Source organism: Cynara cardunculus, assembly GCF_001531365.2.
Source record: "Cynara cardunculus var. scolymus isolate 2C chromosome LG 5, CcrdV1, whole genome shotgun sequence".
NCBI classification, from domain to species: domain Eukaryota; kingdom Viridiplantae; phylum Streptophyta; class Magnoliopsida; order Asterales; family Asteraceae; genus Cynara; species Cynara cardunculus.
The window spans coordinates 4,680,835-4,702,335 of record NC_037532.1 but is presented as its reverse complement, the minus strand read 5'-3'; the positions used below and the strand labels follow the sequence as shown (position 1 = coordinate 4,702,335).

At 32.3% G+C, this 21,501-nt stretch overlaps 3 protein-coding genes across 3 annotated transcripts; 2 read left to right on the top strand and 1 right to left on the bottom strand.

Moving 5' to 3' along the window:
* Nucleotides 1–1,289: 1,289 nt before the first annotated feature.
* On the bottom strand, nt 1,290–2,165 carry LOC112512245 (probable pyridoxal 5'-phosphate synthase subunit PDX1). Its single transcript, XM_025118112.1, has one exon. The coding sequence runs from the start codon at nt 2,130–2,132 to the stop codon at nt 1,290–1,292; it is 843 nt and encodes a 280-aa protein (XP_024973880.1). The 5' UTR covers nt 2,133–2,165.
* Nucleotides 2,166–4,474: 2,309 nt separating this feature from the next.
* On the top strand, nt 4,475–5,293 carry LOC112512096 (pyridoxal 5'-phosphate synthase subunit PDX1-like). The gene has a single exon (XM_025117904.1). The coding sequence runs from the start codon at nt 4,553–4,555 to the stop codon at nt 5,291–5,293; it is 741 nt and encodes a 246-aa protein (XP_024973672.1). The 5' UTR covers nt 4,475–4,552.
* A 5,572-nt stretch (nt 5,294–10,865) lies between these two features.
* LOC112512095 (phosphoinositide phospholipase C 4-like) lies at nt 10,866–14,854 on the top strand. The gene is made up of 9 exons (XM_025117903.1): nt 10,866–11,296; nt 12,294–12,490; nt 12,582–12,717; nt 12,798–13,037; nt 13,137–13,366; nt 13,519–13,636; nt 14,042–14,194; nt 14,281–14,367; nt 14,490–14,854. The coding sequence occupies exons 1-9, from the start codon at nt 10,973–10,975 to the stop codon at nt 14,781–14,783; spliced, it is 1,779 nt and encodes a 592-aa protein (XP_024973671.1). The 5' UTR covers nt 10,866–10,972; the 3' UTR covers nt 14,784–14,854.
* The last annotated feature ends 6,647 nt before the right edge of the window (nt 14,855–21,501 follow it).

Genomic DNA, 21,501 nt, shown 5'->3' with positions numbered 1-21,501 from the left:
ATAATTTCAAGATAGGGATTCAAAAAGGGAAGTTAGAAAATTCGAGGGCTAATGAATCATCACTAAAAAGGGCATGGAATCAAATAGAAGTGTTGTTTGGTACGTTTTAAAGTGTTGCGGATAAAATGGTGTTTTGTATACTTTTGGATTCACGTATCGAGATGTCATACACTCATAGAAATTAATAAAAGGTGTGTTTGTAAAAACTAGACTGGTATGTGTTGGCTAAACCTCATTTAAACCATTTCATGAGTATTGATTAACCACACCATACGAGGAGAAATGAGAATTCACTCGGTCAAAACTATTTGTGACCATGTTCATATGATTGTGGTGTTTAATTGTGTGTGAAGAGTTATGATATGTGTTCATAAAAGCAACTTGAAATGACATGAACTGCTATTTCACACACACACACACAGACATATATATATATATATATACAAAGAATCGTGTGAGAATATAAGCTAAGATGAGAAGAATAAGAAGAGATTTGGATCAATAATCGCTTTTAATCTCAAACCAACATATGAATTGGTTTTAGAAGAGAATTGATCCATTGCTTATGGTTAGTGTCGATTTAGTGAAACTATTCAATTATGATTCATCCAAATATAAAGATCTCTTCTTATCCTTCTCAAAATAACTCTCATTCTCAAAATAACTCTCATTGCCACATGTCTAGTTACTTGACATGATTATAGTTAGTTGGGACGGTGAGATAGTGTTGTCCATTTAATATAAATGTCAACAAATTTCAAATTATCAAAATATAAGGGAGTAAAAAGTAGTTAGATTGTAATCAAAGGGTCTAAATGGATATTATCCCGGCTGTTCCCGCTTTTCTTTTCTTTTCTTTCAAACTCATGTTAAACTGAACGTGGGTACCAATGTTCCCATTTGAGTCCATGCTCTTTTTATTAATGACTCATTAGCCCTTCAATTTCCTAACTTGCCTTTTTAATCCCTATCTTGAACTTGTCTTCGTCATTTTGGTCCAAATTCTAAGGGTTCTTTCTCATTCCTTCCTTCTTGATACCTCATACCATGGATGCTACGAGTTTTATATTATCAAAGTAGAAACCCGTAACAGAAAAGCAGAAACAGTACGTAACAAGAAACATAAGCAACTCAACTGGTTTAACAATGGCAGCTTCTTATCAAGAACTAAAACCCTAGTCATCAAGATACCAAAAACTACAACAGAATCATATCCATGAACAAAACTTGAGTTGTTCAACAACACCTATGAAAGACCCATGATCAAAATCCTATTATTAACAGTTCGTTTATAGCGTAAGACGAACCATCCCTTCATCATACGTATCATCGACATCAGAAACCACCCCTTCCCATGCTTCCCCTAATCCAGAACTCACATCTGCAACAATAGCCGGATCATTATAATGTCTTGTAGCTTCAACAATCGCTCGAGCTCTCTCAACTGGGTCTTCACTCACGAAAATGCCAGATCCAACGATAACCCCATCACAGCCTAACCGCATTAGCAGCGCTGCATCAGCCGGAGTTGAAATGCCGCCGGCACCCAGCTGCACCGCCGGCAGCCTCCCTAGTTGCTTTGTTTGCATCACCAAATTGTAAGGTGCAAAGATGGAATTCGCAAATTCTAAAACCTCGTCGTTATCCATGTTTATTAGCTTTTGGATATCGCCAATAATGGATCGGATTTGCCGTACGGTCTCAACCACGTTCCCGGAGCCGGCATGGCCTTCCGTCCGAATCACGAGGGCGCCTTCGCGTATACGACGCAAGGCCTCGCCGAGGTTTTTACAGCCGCAGATGAATGGGGTTTGGAACTTGTGTTTGTCGATGTGACGTTCTTGATCGGCGGGGGTTAAAACCTCAGATTCGTCAATGAAATCGACGCCGATTTGTTGGAGGATTTGGGCTTCGACGAAGTGGCCGATACGGGCCTTGGCGAAAACTGGAATCTTGACTGAATCCTTGATAGTTTTGATGATTTTGGGATCGGACATGCGAGCTAAGGCGCATTCTTCATGGATGTCGGCGGCGAAGCTCTGCAAGACGGTGACGGCGAAGGCGCCGGCTTGTTCTGCGGTGCGAGCTTCACCAAGCGTCTCGACGTCCATGATGACGCAACCGCGGAACATCTTTAAACGCTCAATCTTGCCGGAGAAGGGTGGTTCCTTATAGACGAATGGTTTGGGTTCACCGCGAAGCGCCACCACACCGCATCTGGGTTTGGACATTTCTGATCCTTCAGGGAAGTAAATGAGATTTAGAGCAAAGAAGATTGAATTCAAGATTTTTGTAGTACCGTCGGAGATGGGGATTCCGGTGTTCTTATAACGGGGATTCGGGAGAGTGGTGATATTGTATTTAGACCCTTTGATTATAATCTAATTACTTTTTAGTCCCTTGTATTTTGGCATTTGAATTTGTTGCAAGTTTATTTTACATAAATTCGAATATTTTTTGCATCCATTACATGTAATCTTTTACCGCAAGTTTATAACATTTAATTTGAATTTAACATCAATACATATTTTTAATAGATATAAAAATCTTGAATGTGATATTTAATAGATATAAAAATCTTGAATTTGATATTTAATATTTATTTTTTATTGNCTTGCAAAATAATTATAGAAAAATAACTAAAATTCGTTTTTTTTTTCAAAAATTAATGCAATAAAATCTATTTTTCATTTCAAATCTCGTTTTTTTTTAAATTCAAATATCAAATTGAAGATTGTTTTTTAAAAAAAATCCAAATTACCACAATAAAAATTGTTTTCTACTAATGCAAAAAAAATCAATTGATGCAATAAATATTAAATATCACATTCAAGATTTTTAATAGATATAAAAATCTTGAATGTGATATTTAATAGATATAAAAATCTTGAATTTGATATTTAATATTTATTTTTTATTGTATCAATTAATTTTTTCTATTAAATTGATTTTTTTGCATTAGTAAAAAATAATTTTTATTGTGCTAATTTGGATTTTTTTTAGAAAAAAATCTTCAATTTGATATCTAAATTTTAAAAAAACGAGATTTGAAATGAAAAATAGATTTTATTGCATTAATTTCTAGAAAAAAACGAATTTTAGTTATTTTTCTATAATTATTTTGCAAGTTGGTTCCCTAATATAGAAATCAGGTGCAAGTTGTTTCCTCAAAATGACGATATTGAAAGTTGGTTCTCCAAAATAAGAATCAGGTACAAGTTGGTTTCCCAAAATGACGATTTTAAAATTTAGTTTCCCAAAATAAAAATCAGGTGAAAATTGGTTCCATTTTCATGCAATTTTTTCTTTGTTTAATACATAATATATGTAWATTGTGGAAGAGAATCGTGCCATGCACGTGTCAAGTTAATTAGTTGAGGTGGTTATAGTTAGTTTATAGCGGTTACAATTGCCATATCAAATATTCTCTTATGCATATATTTGATGTCGTCACCTATAATTTGATTGCAAACAATAAATTGTTGTAACAACTCATTTTTAAATAAAAAATAATGTTAAAAAAATTAGTTGAAAAACAAATCGTATAAAAAATTGTTCAGAATTTAAAATATTATAACATATTAAATCATTTTATTTAAACTAGAATGGTACTCGCACATGCATTAAGAATTATCAAGATTTTATTTTTATTTTATTTTTTTTGTCTCAATCGATGTTATTAATACAATTTTATGTGTTTTTGAGAAATTGATAATGTTTTTATTTTTGAACAAAATATAAATATGAAGATATTAAAATATTCAAAAAAGTATCAAACTAACTATTTAAATTTTTTCATTTTCTGTGTATTTCTATAATGCAACTTTTTATTTTTGGTTTAATAATATAATTTTTTATAAAGATAAGAATTAAGTATATGTTAGAACTTAATAATTATCCTAATTATATTTTAGATTTTTTATATTTAAAATGAGATATTTATCTTCTATTTGATTATTTTAGATTTTTTATATTCAAACATGAAGCATTAATAAGTTATATTTATGCATAATTTACGTGTAATCTTGAATTTCAAATAATATGTATCAATAAATAAGATTTAATGCATAAAAAACAATTTTTAAAAGGTTTTAACAAATACTTTATAATATAGTATAAGGGGTAACATGTAATTAGATTATAATCAAAGGGTCTAATTGGATTTTATTGATCACCGACCTCCGGCGAGAGTCACCCGAATCCCGGCTATAAGTAGACGGGAATCCCTCTTTGCCGTTCCCAGAAAATATCAATTTTCCAACGGAATTACAAAAAATTTCTCTTTCGATTTCTTGCATTCAATCCTTTTCGTTCTAAATCTCATTCACTACCTTTTACAGAGATCTTTACCTTCACAGAAAGATCAAAAATGGCCGAAGACGAAGGCGGCGAAGTGACGGTTTACGGCGTCGCCAGACCACTCACCGGAGTCGATCAAGTAATCTTCTCCGGCAAGGATGGTAGTACCAAGTTGTTCCGTGGTGGCGTCATCATCGACGTCGTCACGCCTGCTCAAGCTCGCATCGCAGAAGAGGCCGGCGCCGTCGCCGTCATGGTTCTGGAGAACTTCGCCGCTGACATCCGTAACAGACACATCGTATCTCGCATGTCCGATCCCCAAATCATTAAAGATATCAAGGAAGCAGTCAGCATTCCCGTTTTCGCCAAGACCCGTATCGGTCACTACGTCGAAGCCCAAATCCTTGAAGAAATCGGCGTCCATTCCATCGACGAATCAGAGGTTTTAACCACCGCTGATCCGGAATACCACATTCACAAACTCGATTTTGATGTCCCGTTCATTTGCGGCTGTAAAAACCTCCGCGAGGCGTTCAGCAGAATTCGCGAGGGCGCCGTCATTATCCGGACGAAAGGGGAGTCCGGCAACGGGAACATAATGGAGGCCGTACGCCAAATGCGATCGATTACGGGTGATATTCGTAGACTAAGCTTCATGGATGACTACGAGCTTGATGCATATTCGAGGCACATATGTGAACCTTACGAATTGGTGAAGAAGACAAAGGAACTAGGGAGGTTGCCGGTGGTTCATTTTGGTGCCGGAGGCATTGCAACTCCGGCAGACGCAGCGCTGATGATGCAGTTGGGGTGTGATGGGGTTATCGTTGGATCGGGCATTTTCAAGTCTCGAGATCCGGCTAAGACAGCTAAAGCGATTGTTCGTGCTGCTGAACATTGCAGCGATCCGACTATTCTTGCGGATGTGAGTTCTGGATTAGGGACAGCAATGGTAGGGACAGTTTCTAACCACCAGAATGTTGGTAGGTTCTAGTAATCATCTTACACCATAATAGAACTGTTAATAATAGGATTTTGATCATGGGTATTCTATATGCTTGTTGAACCACTCAAATTTTGTTCATAGATATGATTCAGTTGTGTTCAGATGGTAGTTTTTGGTATGTTGATAACTAGGGTTTGAGTTCTTGACAAGAAATCGCCATTGTTCTTGAATAAGAGGAAACCAGTTGAGTTGCTTATGTTTCTTCATTAGTGACTGTTAATTTGCTTTTCTGTTAACGGGTTTCTACTTTTATGACGCATTTTGGGAATGCAGTATAGAATCCAATGATGTTGTTGATTCTTTATTGATGAAATTAGATTTTAAAGACCTGCACTTGTGAATCTTGTTGCCATGCATCCATGGTATCAAGAAGAAGGGATGAGAGAGAATATGACACGTGTAACATTCTTGAAATTTGGACCAACATGAAAAGATAGTTTCAACATAGGGATTAAAAATGGGAAGTTAAAAAATTCGAGGGCTAATGAGTCATAACTAGAAAGGGCATGGACTCAAACGGGAAATTTTCTAAATCTTAAAACTTGGCCCATAAATAGTTAAAAATATTTTTGGGCTAATCCAATACGGGCTCTTATTTAAATTTAGTCAATTACCTTATTTATGTTTGTTTATGCTTTTAAGTCTGTTCATTTATGTTCGTTCGTTATTGTTTGTTTATGTTCGTTTAGCATCTTAACGAACGAACACGAACATGTCTAATTTTTAAATAAACAAACATAAACACCTAAAAATTTGTTCGTTTAATGTTCGTGTTCGTTCGTATGTTCGGTTAATAACTTAAATGAATGAATATAAACATGACCTTATTCGTGTTCATTCGGTTAGTTTACATGCCTAGTTATATTAGACTCGGTTACATGTTTTTGTAGAGACCTCTGATATTTTAAATTTTTTTATGTAATAAAATTATAATATAATATAATTAAGAAGAAAGGTGAAGACTCATTCCCTTGTGTTCAAAATTTATCCAAGCTTTGGATGGGGAACAGGAATCGTAAGTTTCATCTTAATTGGGATAGTTGGTCTTTCTCTCCTTACCTTGTTTAGTTTCTTAGCCCGTCTTTGGTTTGGGTTTTGCCTTGGTCTTTGTCTGGGGGTGTTTTGGTTTTGTTTCTTTTTGTTCTCGCTTGTTGTGATGGATTTTTGTATCTTCTTGTGTCTAGCTTTTTGCTGGATCTGTTGTTTAATATATTGGTTGGCTTGGTGAGGGTGATGGTCATGCCGAAGCTCTCTTCCTTGTCCTTCCTTTTTGCCTTTCAAAAAAAAATATAATAAATAAATTGACCTTTATAATTTTACTTTAGTGTTATGTTTTTTAAGGACCGACTTAATTATAGAAGTTTTAATTTAATAATTTTATCATATATTTTATTCTCTAATTCTTTATTCCTTCACTAATTTAACTATATGCTTCTTATGTTCCATAATAAATGTTCACAATAAAAATAACATCTAATTTTAATAATTTGTAAGTTGGCAAAATATTCATTTTGATGCATAACTTTAAATAAATGTCAGGTTTACGTTCAAAAGTCATGTTTAATATTTGATTAAAATCGTATTTATACAACTGACTCAACTTTAATTAGTTTTATGCATTAAACTTAGAAAATGAAACTCAAAACTGCCATATTTTTAAGCGATTTGGTGCTTATCTTAAAGCAGGATCACTGAACTCTTGAATTTACATATTGATATTATTGATGTAATATACATAAATTTATACAATATAGATTAATTAATATAATATATGATATTAATTTAATTTTAATATAGAATTAAACAAATAGCAAAATAATTCAAATGCCCCTAATTTAATAGAGTTTTTTTGAACGAAAGTTGGGGCAAATGACTAGATCCATAACAAAAATGAAACCATAAGGACGCTAGTAATGAATTTTAGGGTCCGGGAACCTTCTTCATAACCAAGATAAAATCACATGGACGAAATTTGTAACTTAGGGGCTTTTACCCAAATGTTTGTCCAATAAGTGCTTACGATAAGAGTCAACACTATAATTTATTGTAATGCGTAAGATTTTAGTGTATCAAAACATATCAGATACAACAATTTATCAGGTAAGCGCTCACCTAGGTAAGAGTTGTCATCTTCACTTACCGGGTAAGACTTTTCATCCTCATTAAAACGGGTTTGTAAAGTGATTTTAACATATATGTAATAAAAACGGGTTACAAGATAAGATTGATAATTTGTCGTGTTATTCTTTACATTTTATGGTCACGGAAAAAAACAAATCATGATACAACAGTTTGTTGCCTTTTATGTCGTTATATCACTTCTCTTACACACATAAATACATGATTACTAAATCAATACGCACAAAATGTAAGTTGGTAAGTCTTCTACGCCATCGTATCCCATATGTGGTCTATAACATTTATCGTATTTAAATTTCTGAACATAGACGAACACAAAGTTAGTTAGTTTGCTTTAGGTAGAAATATCACTTGTTTACATCCGTTCATATATTTGTCTTCGAAAACTAAATATTAAATATTATCAAGCATTATTATTACTCCAAATGCAATATTACATATATCAGTTTAGCTGCATGCATTAAATACTTTACAAATTTATGCTAACAAGATGTTAGATACGGTACCTGAACGAATAAATGCCATACCTAAAATGACATAATCAAGGAACTCGCTAGTCAAAAATATGGTACTTGAACTTTTTTTTTGTACACGTCGTTTTGTGTATAAGATTTAAAGAGATTAATCACATGCTCATGTAGTACTTAAAGGTATTAATCATTAAGTTAAGTTTTGAGCACAACTTGTGTTTAATTAATTTGAACAATCAGATTGGTCATCAGTTATAAACACATGACTGAACGATACATATATATATATATATATATATATATAAGCGAAACTTTTCAGATGTACAGTTTTATGTCATTTAAATAAAATACATTTGTTTTATCATTTGAATTAAACAATATATATAAATAAAATAATGAAGTAATTGGTTAAAAAGATGAATTTATTAAGCCATATACACAAATGACCATCTCAAATGCAAATCAATCTTTGTATTTCTTAAATGAAATATGTTGAATTTATTAAAACATCTTATTTTATTTTATACATGGGGATGTTTGGGATTGCTTATTTGAAACGACTTATGTTTTTTTATAAAAGTCCTTATCAACTTATTATACGTTAGAATAATTTAACTTCAAAAAAAAATATTACCGGTATGACACCAGTATAAGCTGTTTATCCAAACACTCAAAAGTACTTATTAATGACGCAACACTAAAATAAGTCAATAAGTTATTTCAAACACCAAATCCCACTATAAATCTCATCATTAGCCCAAACAAAATACATTATTGGGTGGAACTTTTTTGATATTAATGTATTTTTTTTTAAATTAAAAGTAATTACATTTGTATTCTTTTTCCTTGTTTTTTATGTCCAAATTCTACAATAGAAAATAAAGTTGTGTGCTTTTAAAAATAAAAACAATATCTAGAAAATATAAAAGAAAAATTATAATGTTAAACGTGAGCTAATTAAAAACTTAATCAATATTCTAATAGAAGCAAAAACTAAAGGGTCGTTTATCAAATACTTATTGAGTAAGTTTTTGTCTGCAATAGTCATCATCTTTTATTTACCTTATCGGAAAACGTTCTCGACTATCAAAATCGATTGTGCTAAGTGTCTTTTACCCGACAAGTCTTCCCATCACTTACTCGGTAAGATTTTTGGTCCTTGTTATGTCTTTCACCGAGTAAGATTCTCGATTCTTGTTATCCTCATTGGTAAAGGTAAGTGACATCCGATAAACGCTTACCTGGTAAGAGTTCGGTAAACGGCCCATAATTTAACTTTAGATTGCGATTCTCACTATTTTTTAGGTTTCACTTACAGAACATAAGTCTATTTCCATGATACTACAAACAGGAGGAGCAAAAATTGACTTGTTTTCTGGTTTGTTAGATTATACAGAATATTTATAATACCAGTTATTTCGGTTTCTTATTATATTCCACCGCTTATTGATTTCGGAATTACAATGATCATCGAAAATAAATGGTTGGTTAGGGGAATGAAACTCGTTTTTTGTTCTCCAACATATTATTTTTATTCGTTAACTTTAACCAACAATATCTTGATATACTAATCGATATGCAATAATGAAGTAGTAACTTTTAACTAACAATTATCTGATATAGTGATTGGTATGTAATAATGAGATAGTAACTTTAACCAACAATAACTTGATATGGTGATTGGTATACAACAATGAAATTTTTTAACCAACAATACAGTGATATGATGATTGACATGCAATAAGCAAATACTTATTTTGTCCTAAAATAAATGTCCATGATGAAAAAGACACAATTATAATAAATGTAACTATTACATTTTTATAAACTAAATGACAGTTTTACCCTTAATAATAAAGAGTATAACTAATTTATGTATTTAATAACTAAGGACATGATTGTAAAATAATGTGCAATTATTTTTTTAAAAATGAATATTTATATTGAGAAAACCTAAATATAAATTTAAACACAAAATAATAATAGCTTAAATATAGTGATTGGTACACGATGATAAAATGTAAAATGACCATTATTAATTAATGTGATTCATTTTATTTGGGTAATTTTCATTTAAATAAAATGAAAATTCACAATATAACCTGTAATTTCTCTTTCACTATATTTACCAACACCATTTTCTTTAAAATGTAACTCATTATCTTAAACTAAATACATATAAATTTATATGCAATAAATATAATTTTTTTAATTTCAATAATAAATTGCTTGCATTAAAAATACTTTTGATTTACTAATTTTATCAGGAAAACTGATTAAAATAATCAATCTTCTCAACTAAAGGGGTGTTTGGGATTTTTTTATAAAAACAACTTATTGACTTATTTTGGTATGACACCGGTAATAAGCATTTTTAATTGTTTGGATAAACGATTTATGTTTTATCCGGTAATAAGAAATTTTTAAAGAGTTAAACTATTCTGACTTATAATAAGTTAATAAGTGTTTTTGTAGAAAAACATAAGTTGTTTTAAATAAACAATCTCAAACATTTTCGAATTTCTATTTTAATCAAAGTTTATATAAATATAAGATTAGATTGAAAAAAATATTAAAAGGTGAATTTGGTTTCCAAAAATGGTTAATTAGATGATAAATTAGGAAGGGTAGACAACAAGGAGATTGAAAATAGGAAGGCGGGAAACTGATTCGTCAACCATTTCACGTTCATAAAAACCTCCATAACTACAATTACAAACAACCAGATCCATCTTATTTTCTATATAAAAAGAAGCCCCCACAGTTTCCATCCACACATACAAACCCTAAATTCTCTCTCCATCATCGTCCTTGTGTGAATTCAATGTGTATTTCAGTGCGCGTATGCTGCGCGTAGTCTTCAAGGTTTCTCATCAACTCTCTCTCTCTCTCTCTCTCTCTCTCTCTATATATATATATATATAATATACATCTACATGTATATATGTGCCTGCAAGATTCACGTTGCCTTTGCAAGTAAAGTACACAGTCTCTTTATCTCTCATCGTAACTATATCAAACAGATCTAGAGGAGGGAAGGAAGGTGAACGGAAGTGGAATGGGGAGTTACAAAGTGTGTTGTTGCTTTACTAGAAAGTTCAAAGTGACTGAAGCCGATCCGCCCTCTGATGTCAAAGAAGCGTTTGAAAAGTACTGCGATGGTGGGATTCATATGACTGCCGACCAACTGCGGCGGTTTATTGAGGAGTGCCAGAGCGGCGATGGAGAGGCAGTGTCGATTTCAGAGGCCGAGCGTCTAGTGGAGCAGGTCCTTCACAAAAGGCATCCCCTTGCGTTGTTTATTAACAGGAAGATTCTTACTTTAGAGGATTTTCATCATTACCTCTTCAACTCGGAGCTTAATCCCCCAATTAGATCTCAGGTATCTTCGAATATTCATGTTGAGTTTCCTAGTCAAAAAGTTTTGAATTGATATCAATTGTCATAAATATTTACTAATTACATTAAAGTTTGTAATAAGCCACATTCGTAACGAGTATTCATGTTGAATTGATAAAAAGTCCATCTTAGATTTCCCTTTTACGTATACCGGGTTTGATCTCAAAAGTCAACGGGATTGCTATATTGGAAACCGTCATACTGTTTTAATTGTTGTAGATGCTTGAGCGTTGTCTAAATTAGTTACAAATTTACGTTGATAGTGATGAGGAAGTCGGGGATATGGAAAGCTGAAAGTTAGGCTAGCACGTACCAACATTTGTATATTTGGTTCAAGATTAAGACAATTAGACAAACCAAGTAACCAACACTTGTGGCAAGATTGATTTTTCACTTCTGGTTCATCTTAAGTTATTGGAGAGCAATCGTGTATATTCTCCAAAGGTTTAAAGAATTCTCTTCAATATGGCATCGGAAGATGCAACACAAGCAATCTAATTTTGTCTGCAACGTTAATGGTGTCACTGAAAAGTAATCAGCTGCCTGGCTGTAAAGTTTTAAATTCATATATACGAATAATCCCGGCCTCCTGGAGTACTTTGTAACTTGTGCGCCCTCTTTTACTTTTCTGTTCATATTGGGCCTGTAATGGAGAAAGGAAATGAGGTATGCAGGATGTAGACTAGAAAAGTAAAACATCTATTTGTGCACCTAAAACGCTCCATGTTTCAAACAATAATCTGTATAATCTTGCTCTTGCAAGATCCATCAACAGCCATGCTTGTTATAATTATATAACTGATATATTTGCGAGGGGAGACAGCTTAGCTAGAAGTTGCAGACAACTGTTTTATATGTTTTTGCCATATTGACCTTCTCAGTTCTTCATATCTTCATTACAATATTCCCTGTATTTGTTTATTTGATAAGAAAGGAATTTGTTAAGGTACCTGATGTTTATGCTTGCCTTCCATTGTTAGGTTCACCAAGATATGACTGCTCCCTTATCCCATTATTTCATTTACACGGGCCACAATTCATACTTGACTGGAAACCAGTTAAGTAGCGATTGCAGTGAAGTGCCAATCATCAAGGCACTGAAACGAGGTGTGAGAGTAATTGAACTTGATTTATGGCCAAATTCGTCTAAAGATAATGTGCATGTTCTTCATGGAAGGTATGCAACTTATGTCCATACTTATTAGCAGCAAATTTTAACCATAAAGATAATGTGAATTTTTATCAAAACCATGTATTGGTACAAGCAGGACCCTGACAACTCCTGTAGAACTCATAAGGTGTTTGAAATCAATCAAAGAGCACGCCTTCGTGGCCTCTCCTTATCCAGTTGTTATAACACTTGAAGACCACCTTACACCTGATCTTCAAGCCAAGGTGGCTCAGGTGAATATGCTTCCTTTGTGAATTCTGACTCTATATTGTCTTATCATGTTTTTAATGCTTTCACCTATATTTTTTTCTAGATGGTTACGGAAACATTTGGGGAGATGCTATTTTGCCCTGAATCAGGGAAATTAAAAGAATTACCAACGCCTGAAAGCTTGAAGTATCGAATTTTAATTTCAACAAAGCCTCCAAAGGAGTACCTAGAAGCTGAAGAGGACCAGCGTACCAAATCACAGAGGGTTAAAGATGCTGATGATGATGATGTTTGGGGCGAAGAGCCCTCAAAGGCTATAGCATACAAAGACAAAAACGATAAGGTTTGCTGGGTCATGATATTCTTTACTTTTGAGTATGATTCTGTTCAACTCCCAAGATGCTTGTTTGTGTACTGAGTTACATGTGTTACTTGTCTGCAGGACGAAAGCGATGAAAGTGACCATGATCATGATACTGAAGAGTCAGAAGATCGTGGAAAGAAATCTGTTTCTTGTCCTGCATACAAGAGTTTGATTGCTATTCATGCTGGCAAACCCAAAGGTGGACTAGAGGAGGCACTCAAAGTCGAAAAGGATAAAGTTAGGCGTCTAAGTTTGTCGGAACAAGCACTGGAAAAGGCGGCAGAACGCCATCAACAGCATATAGTGAGGTATAGACTAGTTATTGCAAGGTAGAAGGAATATCACTTTAACATCAAGAGTGAGTGATAAATATCTTTAATTTTTATGTGTTCTTAGTTTTTCTTGAGGTCAAGTTTATGGCCCAGAGGCCCCAGACCTGATGATGCTTTTCTCATTCCAGGTTTACCCAGAAGAACATTCTCAGGATATATCCCAAAGGCACTCGTTTTACCTCCTCCAATTACAAGCCACTAATTGGTTGGCTACATGGAGCTCAGATGGTTGCATTTAACATGCAGGTGCGCATAATTTTTCTGTTTCCTAAACAAGAAAAGTATTTGATATCCCTAGTCTTTCTCAAAACAGAAAATGTCATTTATCAAATTTCTTTTCTTGAAACAGTGTGGCTGTATCGATTTAGTTTCTCACATGGTGTTCCACCTAGTTTTTGTAGATGTCAGAAAAGACCAAATTCGTTATATAATCGTTATATAACCTTCATTGAACAACTTTGAAAGGGAGTTGGCACTATGGAGGCTGTGGTTATGTGAAAAAACACGTAAATCATACTTAACCTATTGGGTCACATTGCTATGAAATTGACCGCTTTATGTTGCTAGAACCATGTTAGATCATGTTAGTATTAGTAAATACCATGAAACTGTGTAAACGTCAAATAGCCTAAATTCGACTTTTACATGCAGGGATATGGGAGATCACTCTGGTTGATGCATGGAATGTTCAGAGCCAATGGAGGCTGTGGTTATGTGAAAAAACCAGATTTTCTGATGACAACCGGACCAAATAATGAGGTGTTTGATCCCAAAGCAAAGCTTCAAGTGAAGAAAACTTTAAAGGTTACACCACTACCAGAAAAGATCTACCCTCTAGTATCTACTCCCTTGGAAAAATACTTCTCACATAATCATACATCATTTAACAGGTGAAAATTTATATGGGAGATGGATGGCATCTGGATTTCAAGCAAACTCATTTTGATACATACTCCCCACCAGATTTCTACACAAGGGTAATGATCGTTCAGTTTTACACATCATACAAGTTGTATTTGCATTTTAGCATGGAGCCATGAACTTTGATCCCGAAAGCCAAATCTCTCTAAACTCGTTGTTGGTTGTTACCCGTAAACAGGTGGGTATATCCGGAGCACCTGCGGACGAAATAATGAGAAAGACAAAGCCAAAGGAGGACAACTGGACACCTGTTTGGAATGAAGAGTTCAGCTTCCCATTAACACTTCCTGAAATAGCTTTACTTCGGATAGAAGTCCATGAATATGACATGTCCGAGAAAGATGATTTTGCGGGGCAAATTTGTCTTCCGGTTAGTGAATTGAGGCCCGGAATCCGTGCAGTTCCGCTGTGTAACCGCAAAGGAGATCCGTACACCGCATCAAGGCTACTAGTTCGGTTTGAGTTTGTGTAGAAGATCTCACTTGTGGTTTTTGTAGGACATTGTTTCAATCTTTGTATCTCAAAATAAGATGGTTGTATATATTTCTTGATATCCAAAACGTTATTTCAACTTTAATGGTATAAATGTAATAATCACAAAACTTAGAACAATTTGAAGCATGGAAGTTTATTAATTCATTTCATTTTTGGTACATTGATTTGAGTTTTACGACATTGAAAGCAAAAGATAAATATTTACGGTTATTTACTTTATCGTGTAACATTTTCGACAATTAAAACAGGTTTGTTGGTAAGCGTCTTAAACTCAATAAACGGTGGGTAAGAGTCTTTTCCTCAGTTACCGGGTAAAACTCTCGATCTTTGCCATACCTCTTATCATTAAGATCCTCAATTCTTCATGCTCAATTAGTAAGATAAAATACTATTGATCAGCGCTTACCTGGTAATGGTTTATTAAATGGTTCTAAATCAATATTAAACCAATTAGAAAGATTGTATACTCGTTTATGCGTTCCATCTAACAGTTGGTGCGCAATGACCATTCCACACACCAAGTCCATAAAAATAGTCTATGCCAGATTGCAAATATTAAAGGAGAAAACCCAACGCTAATCGACTGAAAAATACTGAAACAACTTCAGAATCAAGTATCAAGAGTGTTCAAAAATCCGACCAACCCGGCCAATCAAACCTAACTCAATGATAGAATCTATATATATATTAAAGAAGAAACCAAGCATAATGAGGTGGCACATTCTAATGCTTAGAACTTCTTTTATCTTTTTTCTCAATTTTTTGATTTTTTTAAATGTTGAATATAATAAAGACTTTTCTACCACTATACGAAGAATGTATAGTTCATAATTAATTGGGGGGTTTTTTGTAAATTTGTATACCCAAGTTTAACCTTCAACTCTTGATTTGCTTTTTCATTTTCTTTCTTTTATTTCTTAATGAAATTTGTTTTTCAAAGTTTCAATATAAACAAAATGAAATCCTACAAATTCTTTTACTGAGGGATGAAGAAGGTGAGAGTTGAAAAAGAATTCAAAAATTTTAAAAAGTATGTAGAAATTATATTCATTAAAAATATGATTTGTTATTACATATTTCTTTTTCAATATTGTTGGATTTGTTGTTATCATATATTATGTTTGTGTTTACGATTGGATTTGATATTTTGTAATCACAAGATAACCTCCAATTATTGATTTGCTTCTATTCATTTACTTTCTTTTATTTCTTAATGAAATTTGTTTTTCAGAGTTTCAATAATAAACAAAATGAAATCCTACAAATTCTTTTAGTGAGGGATGAAAGAGGTGAGAGTTGAAGAAGAATTCAAAGATTTTAAGAATTCAAAGATTTTAAAAGGTATGTAGAAATGTTATTCATCAAAAAATGTGATTTGTTATTACATATTTCTTTTTCAATATTGTTGGATTTGTTATAGATTATGCTTGTATTTATGATTGAATCATATAAATTCGAATAAGATTTTGATATTTTGTAATCACAAGATAACCTCCAACTATTGATTTGCTCTTTCATTTACTTTCTTTTATTCCTTAATAAAATTTATTTTTCGGAGTTTCAATAATAAACAAAATGAAATCCTACAAATTCTTTTAGTGAGGGATGAAAGAGGTGAGAGTTGAAGAAGAATTCAAAATTTTTAAAAGGTATGTCTATATATATATATACATATATATATACATATATATATATATATATATATATATATATTAAAGGAGAAACCAAAGTTGATGACTTAGCTTCTCTTAAAGGTTAGAAACTTATTTATCTTTTTTTTTCATTCATCTTCCTTTAATTTTTTTTCATTATTCATTTATGTTTGCATTTAACATAATCCTTTCATTTTCTCTAACTCTTTTTCATGAATTGTTCATCATTCAATCTATTTTTCTTCATCTTCATCACTTGATTTGTTTTTCATTTCATAAATTGTTAGTTTTCAACAAATATATTTTCAAGTTTATTTCGAGAAGACTAATTCAAGTATGCGTTCCTTTTTATTTTTGTTGGGATTTTAGAATTTTGTTTTTTTTACTTTTCTCTTCTATAATTGTCATAAGTTTTCTCAATGAAACAGAGTGTTTGTTCTTGACAACATTTTTAGAGTTTTCATGGCAAYAGTGGTTCGATTAATGATCTGATGATGGAATCTTGAAAGTACTACCAACCATGATGTAGCATTAACAAACTTCAACATGTTTTTGTAATGGTTATCTTTTTTCAAGTATACTTTGAGAAAATAATGTGTATGCATTTCTTTTGACTTTTGTTGAGATTTTAAAGTTTTTTTTTTTTGTTATAATTTTTTATGTAGCATCACCAAACTTCAATATGTCCTTTTTTAATGGTTACATTTTTTTTCCAGGTTATTTCGAGACGATTAATCCGAGTATACAATTCTTTTTAATTTTGTTGGGATTTTAGAGATTTTTTTAACTAATGTCTGAGGTGGCCTCTTCTAAAGACTCCTCATTTTTCTTTTTCTCTTTCATTCTCTCAATATCCACTACTATATTTTTTTGTCAATTTATGTTTTTTTTCTTAAATGTTTGCATTCAACTCCAAACCATCCATCTCCTTCTATATTAATTCTAATGACATAACTTCAAAACATTCATTTTTTCCAATCAATAATTTTTATATATATATATATATATATATATATATATAAATATATAAACTATTTATTCATTTTCATCTCTCACACCCTCTCAAATTTTATCTCAATCCTATACATCTCTAAATTTATTTTCTTTCTCTTTGGTTTTTCTTCTATTTTACTATTAATAATATTCATAGTTTTTTTTCACTTCTCCCGTAATTTTATGTATGTTTGTATCGTTATTTAGATTGCATTATAGTTTTTATGCATTATGTCATGAAGATTTGAAGAAGTCTTTAAGTTCAATATTTGATTTTTTGGTTGTAATATAAGGTAATAATTTTATATBGATTTGTTTCATGATTTTGTTTGCATTATAATTTTATTTATGTTTGTATCGTGATTTTTGTTTGCAATATAACTCTTATGTTTTAGGTGAAGATTTAAAATATTCAAGTTCACTATGTAATTTTTACTTATGTTGAACGTTTTTTGGTTTGCAGGTTTCCGAGTTCTTTAACATTTATATATAAAATTTGAAGTTTTCAAGTTTGGGTTGTGGGAATTTATGAATATRWTAATTTAGAGTGTATTAGAATGCTACGTATGTTTGTATCAARATTTTGATTGGAYTATATTTTTAAGTATGTTMTTATCGTAAGTTTAGTCGTATTATAATTTTATGTATGTTCATGTTGTGATTTTGATTGCAATATAATTTTATCTATTGGGTTATAAAGATTTGAAGTCTTTAAGTTTGGTATGTAACTTTATACATATCGTATGGTTGGTTTATTCACTATTGTATTTTTGAAGTTAAGGTGTGTGTTGAGGATGAAAAATGGTACATGTACATCATCATTTGAAGGAGACATATATTTATGTGGAGTATTTTTTATTCTTGAGTTTATATCAGATTCCTTAATATCCCCGTCGTTATTATTACTCATTTTATTTAGTTTTACAACTTTATTACTAAACAAATCTCTCTCTCAATATATATATATATACACACGTGTGTGTATGTGTGTATATATTAAAATTTCACTTACTATATTTTATTTAATTTTTTCGAATTATTTGAATACGATTTGTTGATGATTCTATTAGCAATTAATATATACATTTATATAGACAATCCTCAAATTATTAATCAAAGTACTCATATTACCGCGCAACGCACGGTTCCCATACTAGTTATACATTAAAGTAGCTCCGGCCACACCTTATAGAATGAGGCATTGTAACATGCAAGTTAAGCATTAGAGTGGAGCCATGGGGGTTAATGCGATGACGATCACAAACCTTGACGCCATAATGAGTCCATGACGAGTTATTTAGAATCATGGATTTAGTATAATTGTTAAGTCTCTATTAACGAATGCACAAGACAATTACACCATCATGTACTTACAAGGAGTATGGATAAGCTATAACAAAATTTATTATTAATGATGAAAAAATAATTATGAATAAAACACAACATATTCAAAGTAACAAGAATATTTTGACCCGTACGCTTTGCTTTGCTTTGCTTTGGTTTTGTTTGGATTGAATTAAGATTTTTCAAACCGTAAACATCGGATTGAGGTTATTGAAATGCTTTCAACCCGATCCACCCAACCGACCCTCATACTAAAGATACCTGAATCCCTGGACTAATTAAATTCAGATGTAAGAAAAAGAAACAAGTGCAGCACAGATACACGTATATAAATGAAGGGATGGAAACCCAATGGGAGTCACAGTCACCTGGTGGAATGTAATCTAGACGGCGAAGCAGCGGCGGCCGGAAAATTCTCCGACCAATTTGAGCTTGGTGGACTGTTTTCTCTGGATAATCCAATTAAGCCCAATCATAATCATGTATAGCCCAATCCAGTTCCCGGGTTCTTTTTTATATCCGGCCCGTCCCGATAAATACCCAAAATCTGTACAAACTCTTGGATTCATTTTTTTTTCTAGAATACAAGGTTTACATACAAAAAAAAAAAAAAAAAAGATACCCATATATCGTGTAAAGTAGTACGTTTAAAGTTCTCGCTGAGCAAAAGATTTCGTTAAGTTGGACAAAGATTTTGCGTGGTTGTTCCTTACACGTCTTCTGGAAAAAGGGTATGTCGTCATCCTCTAATATGCCATCATTGTGCTCTCGGAAAAGTAAATTGTGCATCCCTCATGGATACGACAAGTGGGTATTATCTAGACTTGAATTTGAGGTCTTACAATGATCCTGTAAGAATGTCTACCTGCATACTTGTTACGCTAAAGCAGTTGACAGTTATTCACCAATCGTCAAGATAACCATACCCTTTTCGTCTTCAAACGTTTTCACACACGATTTTGGTACGATGCTAAATAACATATACACCAAAGATAGATAAATGATTAGAAAGAATATGAAAGTGTATATGTACCAAAACACACACACACAAAAAAAAAAAGATATAAAAGAAAGTGTTTGGAGGAATAAATTTAAAGATGGGTTGGATTTGACCAAACTTTACAAATAAAGGGTAGCTTTTTGAAAAAGATGTGAAAGTGGAAGATTGAATTAGATTCATTATATATATCTCTTTATTGCTATTAAGATTTTGAATGATCCCCACACCACAAAAGGAAAGGGTACCTATTCATTGCTCATAAAGATTGGGAAATCTACCTTTCTATGCATCACACCAAAGGGTATAAATGCCATTTCATCATGTGCTCTTCATGTTTGCCAAAAGACAACTATGCCACATTTCACTATCACACCCTTCATTCTTTTCTTTTTTTGCCATAAAAGAAATTCGAAATATAAAAGGTTCGAACTTGATACCCGTCGGACGTATTTTACATATATGCGGTTTTGATTTTTGCATGTTGACATCCATCGACATGTTTGAACGTTGTAGATTCAATCAGTAGTTCTGGAAACTGCTTACTACATGCATATTGTTTGTAAATATAAAAACAGGTGTTTTGGAATTAAAGAATACTGGTATTTAAGGTTAGAATTATGTGAGAACATGTAGATTTTGGGCTTACAGTCCATTTTTATTTATTTATGAAAATACTCATTTTCATTTTAGACAAAACCGTGAAACCAACCACTATTAATTGATTTGGCTGGTCTAAGTTGTCTAAGGGACCATTTATCAAACGCTTATTCGTGCACATTAACTTACCGGATGAATATGTTAAGGACTAATAATCTTACCCGGTAAGAGCAAGACAAGGACCAAGATTATTACCCGATAAATGAGAACGATGACTTTTACCACGGTTTGCGCTTACCGGGTAAATTGTTGCATATGATACCGTTTTTGTTAACTGAAATCTTACCCGGTAAGTAAGTGATAGTGTTGAATTTTACTGGTAAGCGCTTACCGGGTAAGTGTTTGATAAACGGCCCCTAAATGTATCAACGTATAATTTCAATCAATTAAATTAAATCAAATATCTTTTTAAATAAAGCAATTTAATTAAGGGGTCGTTTACCAAACGTTCACCCGGGTAAGCGTTTACCAAATTACATTATCTTACGGGACGAGTATAGTAAGGGCCAATAATCTTATCCGGTAAAAGTGAGACAAAATCCAAGAACCTTATCCAATACTTGAGAGAGACAACTCTTACCACGAACACGATTAGCGCTTATTGGGTAAATTATTGTATAAGACGTCGTTTTTGTTGAATAAAATCTTATATAGTAAATAAGTGATAGTGTAAAATTTTATCGGTAAACATTTATCAAGTGAGAGTTTGATAAACGAAATTTAAATCGTTTAATTTTAAAATAAAATATGAGACGCATATCAACCGACCCAATCCAAAATTGTTATTAATTATATGATTCCACCTATTTTATACATATATATATACATATACATATACATATATAGGGGCTGGTTCAAATACTAACCCAATATTTTGTGCAAACTATGCTAACCCATCTTAATCGTTCATTTTCTCATCTAACGGTTATTATTAAATGAGATTAAATAAACAATAATTTAATTAATATATTAATTAATATGTGTATGAACAATTGTTCAAAGGATAAATTGGTCAAAATTTTATATTAATTAATATGTGTATGAACAAT